Raw genomic sequence first — 15,675 nt, forward strand, 5'->3', positions numbered from 1 at the left:
ACCAGCTTGCTTAGGGGACTCTTCTCCAGGTTCATCTCTCTGTAGGGTGTGTTTGTGTTTGTGAACAGAGCCCCAGGACCAGCTTGCTTAGGGGACTCTTCTCCAGGTTCATCTCTCTGTAGATCATGGCTTTATGTTTTAGGTTTGGGAATTGCTTCCTTTATTTGATGTTTTACACTGAGGATATTTTTGCAGAATTCTGAAGTCTCAATTTGGTGTTTGTCCCATTTTTTTTTGTGAATTCTTGGTTGGTGAATAGACCACGGACCTCAACCATAAAGGGTTCTATAACTGATTCAAAATCCTAATTGGTATGTTGAAATTTATGTTTCTTTTGATGGCGTAGAAGGCCCTTCTTGCCTTGTCTCTCAGATCGTTCACAGCTTTGTGGAAGTTACCTGTGGCGCTGATGTTTAGGCCAAGGTATGTATAGTTTTTTGTGTGCTCTAGGGCAACAGTGTCTTGATGGAATTTGTATTTGTGGTCCTGGTGACTGGACCTTTTTTGGAACACCATTATTTTGGTCTTACTGAGATTTACTGTCAGGGCCCAGGTCTGACAGAATCTGTGCAGAAGATCTAGGTGCTGCTGTAGGCCCTCCTTGGTTGGTGACAGAAGCACCAGATCATCACCCTAGTAGGGTGAGGCCGGGTGCTGCAGACTGTTCTAGTGCCCGCGCCAATTCGTTGATGTAAATGTTGAAGAGGGTGGGGCTTAAGCTGCATCCCTGTCTCACCCCACGGCCCTGTGGGAAGAAATGTGTGTTTAATGCCTATTTTAACCGCACACTTGTTGTTTGTGTACATGGATTTTATAATGACGTATGTTTTACCCCCTAACACCACTTTCCATTAATTTTTATAGCAGGCCCTTGTGCCAAATTGACTCAAAAGCTTTTTAGAAATCAACAAAGCATGAGAAGACTTTGCCTTTGTTTTGGTTTGTTTGGTTGTCAATTAGGGTGTGCAGGGTGAAAACGTGGTCTGTTGTACGGTAATTTGGTAAAAAGCCAATTTGACATTTGCTCAGTACATTGTTTTCACTAAGGAAATGTACAAATCTGCTGTTAATGATAATGCACCGTATTTTCCCAAGGTTGCTGTTGACGCATATTCCACGGTAGTTATTGGGGTCAAATTTGTCTCCACTTTTGAGGATTGGGGATCCGTCCTTGGTTCCAAATATTGGGGAAGATGCCAGAGCTAAGGATGATGTTAAAGAGTTTTAGTATAGCCAATTGGAATTTGTTGTCTGTATATTTGATCATTTCATTGAGGATACCATCAACACCACAGGCCTTTTTGGGTTGGAGGGTTTTTATTTTGTCCTGTAACTCATTCAGTGTGTTCTGGTAGTCTTTAATAGTTGATTCTAAGATTTGTATTTGACCGTGTACATGTTTGCTGTTTGGTCTTTGTTATAGAGCCAAAAAGGTTGGAGAAGTGGTTTAGTCATACATCTCCATTTTGGATAGATAAGTCTTCGTGTTGTTTGTTTAGTGTTTTCCAATTTTCCCAGAAGTGGTTAGATTCTATGGATTCTTCAGTTACATTGAGCTGATTTCTGACATGCTGTTCCTTCTTTTTCCGTAGTGTATTTCTGTATTGTTTTAGTGATTCACCATAGTCAAGGCGTATGCTCAGGTTTTCTGGGTCTCTGTCTTTTTGGTTGGACAGGTTTCTCAATGTATTTCTTAGGTTTTTGCATTCTTCATCAAACCATTTGTCATTGCTTGACATTTTTAGATTTGATAGGGAAGCTGAGAGGTCAAATATACTGTTTAGGCTTTTTACTGACAAGTTTACACCTTTACGATTACAGTGTAACGTTTTGTCCAGGAAGTTGTCTAAAAGGTATTTAATTTGTTGTTGCCTAATTGTTGTTTTTGGTTGGTTTCCACACTACATTCCTTCCATCTATAGCATTTCTTAATATTATTCAGTTCCTTTGGCTTTGATGCCTCATGATTGAGTATTGCTCTGTTTAAGTAGACTGTGATTTTGCTGTGGTCTGATAAGGGTGTCAGTGGGCTGACTGTGAACGCTCTGAGAGACTCTGGGTTGAGGTCAGTGATAAAGTAGTCTACAGTACTACTGCCACGAGATGAGCTATAGGTGTACCTACCATAGGAGTCCCCTCGAAGCCTACCCTTGACTATGTACATACCCAGCGTGCAACAGAGTTGAAGGAGTTGTGACCCGTTTTTGTTGGTTATGTTGTCATAGTTGTGCCTAGGGGGGCATATGTGGTAGGGAATGCTGTCACCTCCAGGCAGGTGTTTGTCCCCCTGTGTGCTGAGGGTGTCAGGTTCTTGTCCAGTTCTGGCATTTAGGTCACCACAGACTAGTACATGTCCATGGGCCTGGAAATGATTGATCTCCCCCTCTAGCATGGAGAAGCTGTCATCATTAAAGTATGGGGATTCTAGTGGGGGGATATAGGTAGCACACGGGATGACATTTTTCTCTGTTGAGATAATTTCCTTATTAATAATTTCTAGCCAGATGTAAAATGTTCCTGTTTTTGACTAATTTAATAGAGGTTAGGTCTGCACTATACCAAATTAGCATACCATGTCTGTATTTCCATTCTATTAGATGAAGTCTGGCTTCCTGCTCTTTAGGCCAAAGGCAGATGACCTCTGACCTTGTATATTCCAAGATGAGATAGTAAAAGCTTTGTGTTCCAATGTGTCTAGTGTTGTTTTGGTGTGGTTTAGGGCCGGACCATCACAGTAGTTGAGCAGAGCACGTTGAGCATCTGATACATACCTCTTAGGTTGCAGGATGGGGCTTGTTGCTCTGCTCACGGCCTGGGCATTATGTCCTGCTGTCATGTTGAGGTCCTTGCTGCAGGGTCGGGGTACAGAAGGGGCATAGGTCTGATATAGGGTGTGGTCAGGGTTTGTTTGGGGTGGTCTCAGCTGGTTGGGGTGTGGCTGGTGATGCTGTGGTCTGGGTGTAAGTCCTCTTGGCGTGGGTTCTCTCGGTGCAGGTCCTTCCCGATCTGACAAGGTAAAAATATGTCCTTCTGCCCCTGAACAAGGCAGTTAACCCACTGTTCCTAGGCTGTCATTGTAAATAAGATTTTGTTCTTAACTGACTTGCCTAGTTAAGTAAAGGTCAAATAAAATAAATAAAGGTTAAAAAAATAATAATAATTGGTGTTTTACTTTGTACACAGGGGATATTTTTGCAGAATTATGCATGCAGTCTCAATTTGGTGATTGTCCCATTGTTTGAATTCTTGGTTGGTGAGCGGACCCCAGACCTCACAACCATGAAGGGAAATGGGCTCTAAATCTGATTCTAGTATTTTTTTTTGCAAGATCCTAATTGGTATGTCAATTTTTATGTTCCTTTTGATGGCCCTTCTTGCCTTGTCTCTCAGATCGTTCACAGCTTTGCGGAAGTTACATGTGGCGCTGATGTTAAGGCCGAGGTATGTATAGTTTTTTTATGTGCTCTAGGGCAACAGTGTCTAGATGGAATTTGCATTTGTGATCCTGACAATAGGACCTATTTTGGAACACCATTATTTTTGTCTTACTGAGATTTACTGTCAGGGCCCAGGTCTGACAGAATCTGTGCAGAAGATCTAGGTGCTGCTGTAGGCCCTCCTTGGTTGGTGACAGAAGCACCAGATCATCAGCAAACAGTAGACATTTGACTTCGGATTCTAGTAGGGTGAGGCCGGGTGCTGCAGACTGTTCTTGTGCCATCGCTAATTTGTTGATATATATGTTGAAGAGGGTGGGGCTTAAGCTGCATCCCTGTCTCACCCCACGGCCATGTGGAAAGAATTGTGTTTTTTTTCTCCATTTTAACCTTGTTGTCACTTGTTGTTTGTGATTTTAGAAAGTTGTATATTTTACCCCCAACACCACTTTCCATCAGTTTGTATAGCAGACCCTCATGCCAAATTGAGTCAAAAGTTTTTGGGAAATCAACAAAGCATGAGAATACTTTACCTTTGTTTTGGTTTGTTTCTATGTCAATTAGTGTGTGCAGGGTGAATACGTGGTCTGTCATACGGTAATTTGACATTTGCTCAGTACATTGTTTTCACTGAGGAAATGTACGAGTCTGCTGTTAACAATGATAATGCAGACGACTTTTCGAAGGTTGCTGTTGACGCATATCCCACGGTAAAATTTGTCTCCACTTTGTGGATTGGGCTGATCAGTCCTTGGTTCCAAATATTGGGGAAGATGCCAGAGCTGAGGATGATGTTAAAGAGTTAAAGTATAGCCAATTGGAATTGTGGTCTGTATATTTTATCATTTCATTTAGGATACCATCAACACCACAGGCCTTTTTGGGTTGTAGGATTTGTATTTTGTCCTGTTGTTCATTCAATGTAGTTGGAGAATCCAGTGGGTTCTGGTTGTCTTTAATAGTTGATTCTAAGATTTGTATTTGATCATGTGTATGATTTTGCTGTTTGTTCTTTGTTATAGGGCCAAAAAGGCCGGAGAAGTGGTTTATCCATACATCTCCATTTTGGATAGATAATTCTGGACCTCCTCTCTCTGGTCCTCCTCTTGCTCTCTCTCTCTCTGGTCCTCCTCTTGCTCTCTCTCTCTCTGGTCCTCCTCTTGCTCTCTCTCTCTGGTCCTCCTCTCTCTCTCTCTCTCTCTCTCTCTGTCTATCTTTCTCCCTCTTTGTCTATCTCTCTCCCTCTTTCTCTCTGATCCTCCTCTCTCTCTCTCTCCCTCTCTCTGATCCTCCTCTCTCTGATCCTCCTCTCTCTCTCTCCGATCCTCTTCTCTCCCGGATCCTCCTCTCTCCCTGATCCTCCCTCTCCCTGATCCTCCCTCTCTCACTCATCCTCCCTCTCTTTCTCTCTCTCTGATCCTCTTCTCTCTCTCTCTCTCTCTCTCTGATCCTCCCTCTCTCTCTCTCTCTCTCTCTGATCCTCCCCTCTCTCTCTCTGATTCTCCTCTCACTCTCTCGCTCTTTCTGGTCCTCCTCTCTCTCTGGCCCTCCTCTTGCTCTCGCTTCTCAAATGAGGAAGTTCACAGCCGTGTTTGTAGCAGCTTCCCTTTTACAGCTTTCTCCCCACTAACAGGAAGAGAGAGAGAGAGAGAGAGAGAGAGAGCAAGAGAGAGCGAGAGTGGAGGAGAAGAGAACATACGCGAAACATGAAGAGTATGGTTACTAGCTACAGTTGAATCTTCCCTGATAAGTCCTTGTCTAGTGTGAGAGTCGATGCTGTATGTAGCTGAGTGTTTTCAGTAGAAGACCAGGATGTCTACGTCGTTCCAGCCATGGCACCATGGTAATATCACCCGATCTAAGGCTGAGGATCTGCTCTCCAAAGCAGCTAAGGATGGGAGCTTCCTCCTCCGGGACAGTGAGTCCATACAGGGTGCCTACGCCCTCTGTGTTCTGTAAGTAAAACATACCATAAGATATATATATATATATATATGGATAAAATGGACAGTTTAACAGTCTAAAATGATGTTGGAAAGATCAAATTGAGGAAGGAAGATGTTCTGAGATGTTCATCCCTTATATCTCTTTGTAAAGTAGTTGAAAGTAGCTTTGAGTAGGGAGAGGAAACCATACTGCCATACTCATTACTAACTGCAGTGTAATTTCTGTTGCAAAGAAAAACAGACAAGGAAATAGTTGACAGTTGAACATTTACCTGTCAACAACGACGTTGGAAAGATCTAATTGAGGACAGTCGGTCGTCTGTTGAGAGTTCATCCCTGTATATCTCTTTGCGTGCAGGTAGCAGTTCAAAGTAGCTGTGAGTAAGGGAGAGTAAACTATCCCATACTGAATACTGACTAGTCTGTTTCAGGAAAGAATTGACAGTTAAACATATACTGAGCTACAATGATGTTGGAAAGTTCAAATTGAGGAAGGAGGATCATCTGTTGAAGTCGTGTCCCTTTCAGTAAGAAGAGCTTATCAAAACTTTAAATCGTAAATGAAACCAGGATCGGCGCTAAATGCTTTTGTTGTTGGGATTTCAATCTGTAAAATACCTTCACCAACGTTCAAAAGTTTGGGGTCACTTAGAAATGTCCTTGTTTTTTTATTTAAAAAAAAATATATATACTTTTTTTGTCCATTAAAATAACATCAAATTGATCAGAAATACAGTATAGACATTGTTAATGTTGTAAATGATTATTGCAGCTGGAAACGGCTGATTTTTTTATGGAATATCTACATAGGCCCATTGTCAGCAACCATCACTCCTGTGTTCCAACGGCACGTTGTGTTAGCTAATCCAAGTTTATAATTTTAAAAAGGCTAATTGATCCTTTGAAAACCCTTTCGCAATTATGTTAGCACAGCTGAAAACTGTGGCCTGATTAAAGAAGCAATAAGACTGGCCTTCTTTAGACTAGTTGAGTATCTGGAGCATCAGCCTTTGTGGGTTTGATTACAGGCTCAAAATGGCCAGAAAGGGTTAGGGTTTCTTCTGAAACTCGTCAGTCTATTCTTGTTCTTGTTCTGAGAAATGAAGGCTATTCCATGCTAGAAATTACCAGGAAACTGAAGATCTCGTACAACGCTGTGTACTACTCCCTTCACAGAGCAGCACAAACTGTCTCTAACCAGAATAGAAAGAAGAGTGGGAGGCCCCGGTGCACAACTGAGCAAGAGAACAAGTACATTAGAGTGTCTAGTTTGAGAAACAGACGCCTCACAAGTCCTCAACTGGCAGCTTCAACAGTGAAGAGGCGACTCCGGGATGCTGGCCTTCTAGGCAGAGATCCTCTGTCCATGTTTAACATCAACAGTGAGGAGGCGACTCCGGGATGCTGGCCTTCTAGGCAGAGTTCCTCTGTCCAGTCTCAACATCAACAGTGAAGAGGCGACTCCGTGTTCCTCTGTCCAGTGTCTGTGTTATTTTGCCCATCTTAATCTTTACTTTTTATTGGCCAGTCTGAGACATGGCTTTTTCTTTGCAACTCCGCCTAGAAGGCCAGCATCCCGGAGTCGCCTCTTCACTGTTAACGTTGAGACTGGTGTTTTGTGGGTACTATTTAATGAAGCTGCCAGTTGAGGGCATCTAAGGCGTTTGAACAGAAGTGTACAGTACTTCAGATACAGTTTCTCCTGCAGTATGGAACTGACAGCGCTTTGCATGTTTTTGATTTACATTTATTAAACCTTTATAAAACTAGGCAAGTCAATTAGGAACAAATTCTTATTTACAATAACGGCCTGTCAAGAGGCCTGCTGGGACAGAGGCTGAACAACACAGCATGGTAGCAACAACATGACAACAACACGGTAGCAACATGATAATAACATGGTAGAAACACAACATGACAAAAACATGGTAGCATAATGATAATAACATGGTAGCAACAACATGATAATAACATGACAGCAACAACATGATAACAACATGGTAGCAACATGATAATAACATGGTAGCAACAACATGATAATAACATGGCAGCAACAACATGATAACAACATGGTAGCAACATGATAATAACATGGTAGCAACAACATGATAACAACATGGTAGCAACATGATAATAACATGGTAGCAACATGATAATAACATGGTAGCAACATGATAATAACATGGTAGCAACACAACAAGACAAAAACATGGTAGCATAATGATAATAACATGGTAGCAACACAACATGACAACAACAAGGTAGCAACACAACATGACAACACAGCATGGTAGCAACACAACATAACAACACAGCATGGTAGCAACACAACATGACAACAACATGGTAGCAACACAACATGACAACAACAAGGTAGCAACACAACATGACAACACAGCATGGTAGCAACACAACATGACAACAACACGGTAGCAACACAACATGACAACAACATGGCAGCAACACAACATGACAACACAGCATGGTAGCAACACAACATGACAACAACGTGGCAGCAACACAACATGACAACAACACGGTAGCAACACAACATGACAACAACAAGGTAGCAACACAACATGACAACACAGCATGGTAGCAACACAACATAACAACACAGCATGGTAGCAACACAACATGACAACAACACGGTAGCAACACAACATGACAACAACAAGGTAGCAACACAACATGACAACACAACACGGTAGCAACACAACATGACAACACAACACGGTAGCAACACAACATGACAACACAGCATGGTAGCAACACAACATGACAACAACGTGGTAGCAGCACAACATGACAACACAGCATGGTAGCAACACAACATGACAACAACGTGGTAGCAGCACAACATGACAACACAGCATGGTAGCAACACAACATGACAACAACGTGATAGCAACACAACATGACAACAACATGGCAGCAACACAACATGACAACAACATGGCAGCAACACAACATGACAACACAGCATGGTAGCAACACACCATGACAACAACGTGGTAGCAGCACAACATGACAACACAGCATGGTAGCAACACAACATGACAGCAACACGGTAGCAACATGATAATAACATGGTAGCAACACAACATGACAAAAACACGGTAGCAACATGATAATAACATGGTAGCAACACAACATGATAACAACAAGGCAGCAACACAACATGACAACTCAGCATGGTAGCAACACAACATGACAACACAGCATGGTAGCAACACAACATGACAACACAGCATGGTAGCAACACAACATGACAACAACACGGTAGCAACACAACATGACAACAACAAGGTAGCAACACAACATGACAACACAGCATGGTAGCAACACAACATGACAACAACACGGTAGCAACACAACATGACAACAACATGGCAGCAACACAACATGACAACACAGCATGGTAGCAACACAACATGACAACAACGTGGTAGCAACACAACATGACAACAACACGGTAGCAACACAACATGACAACAACAAGGTAGCAACACAACATGACAACACAGCATGGTAGCAACACAACATAACAACACAGCATGGTAGCAACACAACATGACAGCAACACGGTAGCAACACAACATGACAACAACAAGGTAGCAACACAACATGACAACACAACACGGTAGCAACACAACATGACAACACAACACGGTAGCAACACAACATGACAACACAGCATGGTAGCAACACAACATGACAACAACGTGGTAGCAGCACAACATGACAACACAGCATGGTAGCAACACAACATGACGACAACGTGGTAGCAGCACAACATGACAACACAGCATGGTAGCAACACAACATGACAACAAACATGGTACAAACATTGTTAGACACAGACAAAGCAAAACAATGTGATGTAGACTTTCTGTTTCTTCATGACATAAATCAACATCTGTTGGAATTGAAAAGGTTTTTCCTCAAGACTTTGATCAACCAGAGAAACTGTCTAGAATACTGTTGGTGTTTCGTGCAGTTTTAGATGTGACTAACTAAATGGCGGGAATTTTGTATGTAATGAAGACCGATTTTAAAGTACACATGCTTATCACTGCAGCGGCCAACGTATCTGCACACGCTGTCATGCCGCAAAGCTGGTTCGACCACACTGTACAACTCACACCACACATCTTTGTGTCACTGTGGGCTCTCATTTGAATAACTGGTAAACAAATACAGAAATGGTCATGTGCTATTTTCCGTTTGGAAAGAGAAAGACCAATGGAAGTGTGTAAGATGCCGTCTGTTATTACTGCACCTGTCACACTCTTCTCTTAAAAACATTCAAGATTACATATCTGCTGTAATCCTTATGATACTATCCCATCTCTTCTATTTCCAGGTACCAGAACTGTGTGTATACCTACAGGATCCTACCCAATGAGGACAGGAAGCTCTCGGTCCAGGTGAGACAACTCTTTTGAGGGGCGGAAGCTTTTAGTCCAGGTGATACAACTCTTTTGAGGGGAGGAAGCTCTTAGTCCAGGTGATACAACTCTTTTGGGGGAGGAATCTCTCAGTTCAGGTGATACAACTCTTTTGAGGGGAGGAATCTCTCAGTCCAGGTGATACAACTCTTTTGAGGGGAGGAAGCTCTCAGTCCAGGTGATACAACTCTTTTGAGGGGAGGAAGCTCTCAGTCCAGGTGATACAACTCTTTTGAGGGGATGAATCTCTCGGTTCAGCTGAGATCTGCACTCCATTTTGAGCGTTGAACCCCCCACAAAGCATTTACCGTTACTATGTTGATCAACACAAGTTCTGAGCCTTATACCACCAACTTGTATGGCTGATATGGTCTCTTCCCAGGTGTTGGGTGTTAAGGGCTATTTTAAGAGCCACTTCTCAATTCCTCAATAATCAGACAACTTCTGCTCTGGTTTTCAATACCGTCAGCAATGAAAAAAGGCCATGTGTGGTGGTAGAGTTCTGGAATGTACCGGTGTATTGTGAATATTGTGCAACCTATTTTGGTTATACAGTACGTTGAACCAAGCCGTACTTGTGCGGAGAGGAAAAAAAAATGTGCTGAAGTGTGAGCGCTCCATAGAACTAGACACTAAATATAAACAGCCTTGCTTCCTGTGGCTGTGAATATGTGACACTGCTAATGTCCTCTTCTTTAATGAAGGGCGAATACAGTACACCGGATGTCTCTTCATCTGTAGGCCCACTCTCTCTGCTCTCTCTCTGTCACACAAAGGCATCGTTGTGTTAGGCTGAGGTTGAGATGGAAACACTTCTGGTTAATATGCCTGTATTAGTGTGGCAGTCAGAATATTCCGAACCTAGAGACGACTCTACAGTAGTGATGAATTAGATCGATTTTCATTGATCTATTGTAGCTGAAAAGCATTATAGTCATCTTGAGTTTTAGCCTGAGCTACACACAGACGTGAAGGTTAAAACGATTTCCATAGGCCACTCTGCTAATGTTAAAGGGTACTTCGGTTTCCATAGGCCACTCTGCTAATGTTAAAGGGTACTTCAGTTTCTACAGGCCACTCTGCTAATGTTGAAGGGTACTACGGTTTCAACAGGCCACTCTGCTAATGTTGAAGGGTACTACGGTTTCTACAGGCCACTCTGCTAATGTTGAAGGGTACTACGGTTTCTACAGGCCACTCTGCTAATGTTAAAGGGTACTTCAGTTTCTACAGGCCACTCTGCTAATGTTGAAGGGTACTACGGTTTCAACAGGCCACTCTGCTAATGTTGAAGGGTACTACGGTTTCTACAGGCCACTCTGCTAATGTTGAAGGGTACTACGGTTTCTACAGGCCACTCTGCTAATGTTGAAGGGTACTACGATTTCTACAGGCCACTCTGCTAATGTTGAAGGGTACTACGATTTCTACAGGCCACTCTGCTAATGTTGAAAGGTACTACGGTTTCTACAGGCCACTCTGCTAATGTTGAAGGGTACTACGGTTTCTACAGGCCACTCTGCTAATGCTGAAGGGTACTACGGTTTCTACAGGCCACTCTGCTAATGTTGAAGGGTACTACGGTTTCAACAGGCCACTCTGCTAATGCTGAAGGGTACTACGATTTCTACAGGCCACTCTGCTAATGCTGAAGGGTACTACGGTTTCTACAGGCCACTCTGCTAATGTTGAAAGGTACTACGGTTTCTACAGGCCACTCTGCTAATGCTGAAGGGTACTACGATTTCTACAGGCCACTCTGCTAATGCTGAAAGGAAACTACGGTTTCTACAGGCCACTCTGCTAATGTTGAAGGGTACTACGATTTCTACAGGCCACTCTGCTAATGCTGAAAGGAAACTACGGTTTCTACAGGCCACTCTGCTAATGTTGAAGGGTACTACGGTTTCTACAGGCCACTCTGCTAATGCTGAAAGGAAACTACGGTTTCTACAGGCCACTCTGCTAATGTTGAAGGGTACTACGGTTTCTACAGGCCACTCTGCTAATGCTGAAAGGAAACTACGGTTTCTACAGGCCACTCTGCTAATGTTGAAGGGTACTACGGTTTCTACAGGCCACTGCCAATGTTGATCAAAACCGTCTTCCTCTTTCAGTAGCAGAAGGTTATAAATTATTCTGAGGCGTGGGCGTATGAAAAGCCACAAAGTTAATCTTGTGCGCAACAGAAAATAGCAGACCCTTCACGCAAAAATATAGATTTTCACTGCATTTAAATTAATCAACGTATCCACAGTGGCTGTGAAATGGGCTGAAGAAAACAAGTCACTAGGTAGTTAATACTCTGAAGAAACCAGGTGACTTGGTAGTTAATACTCTGAAGAAACCAGGTGACTTGGTAGTTAATACGCTAACGAAACCAGGTGACTAGGTAGTTAATACGCTAACGAAACCAGGTGACTAGGTAGTTAATACGCTAACGAAACCAGGTGACTAGGTAGTTAATACGCTAACGAAACCAGGTGACTAGGTAGTTAATACTCTAAAGAAACCAGGTGACTAGGTAGTTAATACGCTAACGAACCCAGGTGACTTGGTAGTTTGTACGCTAAAGCCCTTGGAATTTAGCCAAACAGTGGAAAGAGTGTTTAAGCTGTATGATTGGTCTAGAAGGAAACCCTGTCATTCATACAACATCAAGTCTCTCTGGAAACATAAAGCCTTAGAAGAACTCTCACGTTGCCACACTGAGAAGATCTATACTGGCACCAGAGAGGAAGCACCAAGTAGAGAGATGAGAAGAACAGGCTACTAGCCTGTCTTGCTGTTGGTGCTCTGTAGTGTTCTTGTCTTGCTGTTGGTGCTCTGTAGTGTTCTTGTCTTACAGTTGGTGCTCTGTAGTGTTCTTGTCTTACTGTTGGTGCTCTGTAGTGTTCTTGTCTTACAGTTGGTGCTCTTGTCTTGCTGTTGGTGCTCTGTAGTGTTCTTGTCTTGCTGTTGGTGCTCTGTAGTGTTCTTGTCTTCCTGCTGGTGCTCTGTAGTGTTCTTGTCTTGCTGTTGGTGCTCTGTAGTGTTCTTGTCTTACTGTTGGTGCTCTGTAGTGTTCTTGTCTTCCTGTTGGTGCTCTGTAGTGTTCTTGTCTTACTGTTGGTGCTCTGTAGTGTTCTTGTCTTCCTGTTGGTGCTCTGTAGTGTTCTTGTCTTACTGTTGGTGCTCTTGTCTTGCTGTTGGTGCTCTGTAGTGTTCTTGTCTTACTGTTGGTGCTCTGTAGTGTTATTGTCTTGTTGTTGGTGCTCTGTAGTGCTCTTGTCTTGCTGTTCGTGCTCTGTAGTGTTCTTGTCTTCCTGTTGGTGCTCCTTAGTGTTCTTGTCTTGCTGTTGGTGCTCTGTAGTGTTCTTGTCTTACAGTTGGTGCTCTGTAGTGTTCTTGTCTTACTGTTGGTGCTCTGTAGTGTTCTTGTCTTACAGTTGGTGCTCTTGTCTTGCTGTTGGTGCTCTGTAGTGTTCTTGTCTTCCTGTTGGTGCTCTGTAGTGTTCTTGTCTTGCTGTTGGTGCTCTGTAGTGTTCTTGTCTTCCTGTTGGTGCTCTGTAGTGTTCTTGTCTTCCTGTTGGTGCTCTGTAGTGTTCTTGTCTTACAGTTGGTGCTCTTGTCTTGCTGTTGGTGCTCTGTAGTGTTCTTGTCTTACTGTTGGTGCTCTGTAGTGTTCTTGTCTTGTTGTTGGTGCTCTGTAGTGTTCTTGCCTTACTGTTGGTGCTCTGTAGTGTTCTTGTCTTACTGTTGGTGCTCTGTAGTGTTCTTGTCTTCCTGTTGGTGCTCTGTAGTGTTCTTGTCTTGCTGTTGGTGCTCTGTAGTGTTCTTGTCTTCCTGTTGGTGCTCTGTAGTGTTCTTGCCTTACTGTTGGTGCTCTGTAGTGTTCTTGCCTTACTGTTGGTGCTCTGTAGTGTTCTTGTCTTCCTGTTGATGCTCTGTAGAGTTCTTGTCTTACTGTTGGTGCTCTGTAGTGTTCTTGTCCTACTGTTGATGCTCTGTAGTGTTCTTGTCTTGCTGCTGGTGCTCTGTAGTGTTCTTGTCTTGCTGTTGGTGCTCTGTAGTGTTCTTGTCTTACTGTTGGTGCTCTGTAGTGTTATTGTCTTGTTGTTGGTGCTCTGTAGTGTTCTTGTCTTACTGTTGTTGCTCTGTAGTGTTCTTGTCTTACTGTTGGTGCTCTGTAGTGTTCTTGCCTTCCTGTTGGTGCTCTGTAGTGTTCTTGTCTTGCTGTTGGTGCTCTGTAGTGTTCTTGTCTTGCTGTTGTAGTGTACTAAACTCAGAAGTGCACTAAACTCAGAAGTGTACTAGCCTGTGATGAGATCGTTGAGAAACAGTGTATCAGGACCATGGCTTGATGGTACTACATACATTTAAACCCACATGAGTGCCTGGAACTTTCAATTCTTCAAACCATTTCACACTTGTGTTGGATTATATTTGCCCAGATTTTTCAAATCTGTACTACTACCATTGTGGACTCCAAAGGGTACTAGGCTGTGATTACTGTTCTGTTCTGTAGTTCACTAACCTGTAAGTGTTGATGATTTACATTAGACCCAGAGAAATCTACTTACCTGTGAAGCAACGTGAACATAGGCAAAGACACATGCATATAAACACAGACAATAACATATGCCCTATATGCACACGTACACATGGATTTAGTACTGTAGATATGTGGTAGTGATGGAGTAGGGGCCTGAGGGCACACAGTGTGTTTGTGATATCTGTGAATGTATTGTAATGTTTTTTTTTTTAAATGCTATAAACTGCCTTCATTTTGCTGGACCCCAGGAAGAGAAGCTGCTGCTATTGGCCAATGGGAATCCATAATAAATACATGTACTTTTGAGTGTCAGGGGAAAAATGTATGGAGTAAAAAGTACATCATTGTCCTTGAAAATTAGCCCGGCTGGCTAAAACCGTCACTTTTACTGAAACGTTGATTAATGTGCACTGTCCCTGTAAAAATAAACTCAAACTACTTAAGTAGTACTTTCAAGTAGATTTTTTTTAAATGAAGTACTTTACACCACTGCTTTTGTGCCTCTCTCCAGGCCTCTGAGGGCGTGCCTATCCAATTATTCTCTGTGCTGTCTGACCTGGTGGAGACGTTCTACAGTCCCAACATGGGTCTGGCTACACACCTGCAGTTCCCTGTTCAGAAGGAGGAGGAGCCAGAGGAAGAAGCAGGTTAGGTTAATAGACATTGGCATCTCAAATTGTACCCTTTTCCCCCTATATAGTGTACTGCTTTAGACCAGAAACCCATATGGGTTCCCATGAGGCTCTGGTCCAAAAAATAGTGTACTATGTAAAGAGTATGGTGCCATTCAGGATACAGACATTCTCTCATTCTCTCTGGTCTGTTTCTGCTACAGCTAAGCTAAGCTAAGGCAGTCTGATCTTTAGGCTTAACTCAAAGGGGCCTGTCTCACACATCCGTAAAAGGTCCAATTTATTTTCGCTGTCACAGGACATAACGTTATGTCTTAACAGTTACGACAGTTGTTGGATCAACGGAGCCAGTGAAATGCCCTCCTCAGCTGCCCCCTAGGAACAGTAAAGAAATCCAAGGAGGGGATTCCCGAGGCTCAGAGCTGGCTTGTAGTTCCCTGGGAGACACATACCTACAGAGACTACAACACATCGATATGTCTAAGTATGTACTGAAGGCTCACATTCAACTAATCAATGTACTGATACTTCTCAAGTGTCTTCAGTATTGTGGGACAAATACTAACTTCCTGTCAGGTCGAGTTTTCACTTCAGCATGCATTAATGTCAGTAGGAGGAGACGAAAATAAAATTTGACTGTAAAGAGGAAGTTAAGATTTGCCCTTGTGTTACTAA

General features: G+C 42.9%; 1 protein-coding gene across 5 annotated transcripts in view; it reads left to right on the top strand.

Moving 5' to 3' along the window:
- The first annotated feature begins 5,062 nt into the window (after positions 1 to 5,062).
- The window catches only part of LOC139409584 (phosphatidylinositol 3,4,5-trisphosphate 5-phosphatase 1-like), a 52,937-nt gene continuing 42,324 nt past the window's right edge, over positions 5,063 to 15,675 (top strand). For 3 of the 5 annotated variants that reach the window (XM_071154958.1, XM_071154959.1, XM_071154960.1), the window contains exons 1-4: positions 5,063 to 5,392; positions 9,750 to 9,813; positions 14,880 to 15,015; positions 15,322 to 15,484. In XM_071154958.1, the coding sequence (XP_071011059.1) occupies positions 5,250 to 5,392; positions 9,750 to 9,813; positions 14,880 to 15,015; positions 15,322 to 15,484 (506 nt within the window). In that variant the 5' untranslated portion in view covers positions 5,063 to 5,249. Of the gene's footprint in view, positions 5,393 to 9,749; positions 9,814 to 14,879; positions 15,021 to 15,321; positions 15,485 to 15,675 lie in introns of all 5 variants that reach the window. The other 2 variants (XM_071154961.1, XM_071154962.1) reach the window with 1 other exon arrangement.

Source organism: Oncorhynchus clarkii, chromosome 5 (genome assembly GCF_045791955.1).
Source record: "Oncorhynchus clarkii lewisi isolate Uvic-CL-2024 chromosome 5, UVic_Ocla_1.0, whole genome shotgun sequence".
In the NCBI taxonomy this organism is placed as follows: Eukaryota; Metazoa; Chordata; class Actinopteri; order Salmoniformes; family Salmonidae; genus Oncorhynchus; species Oncorhynchus clarkii.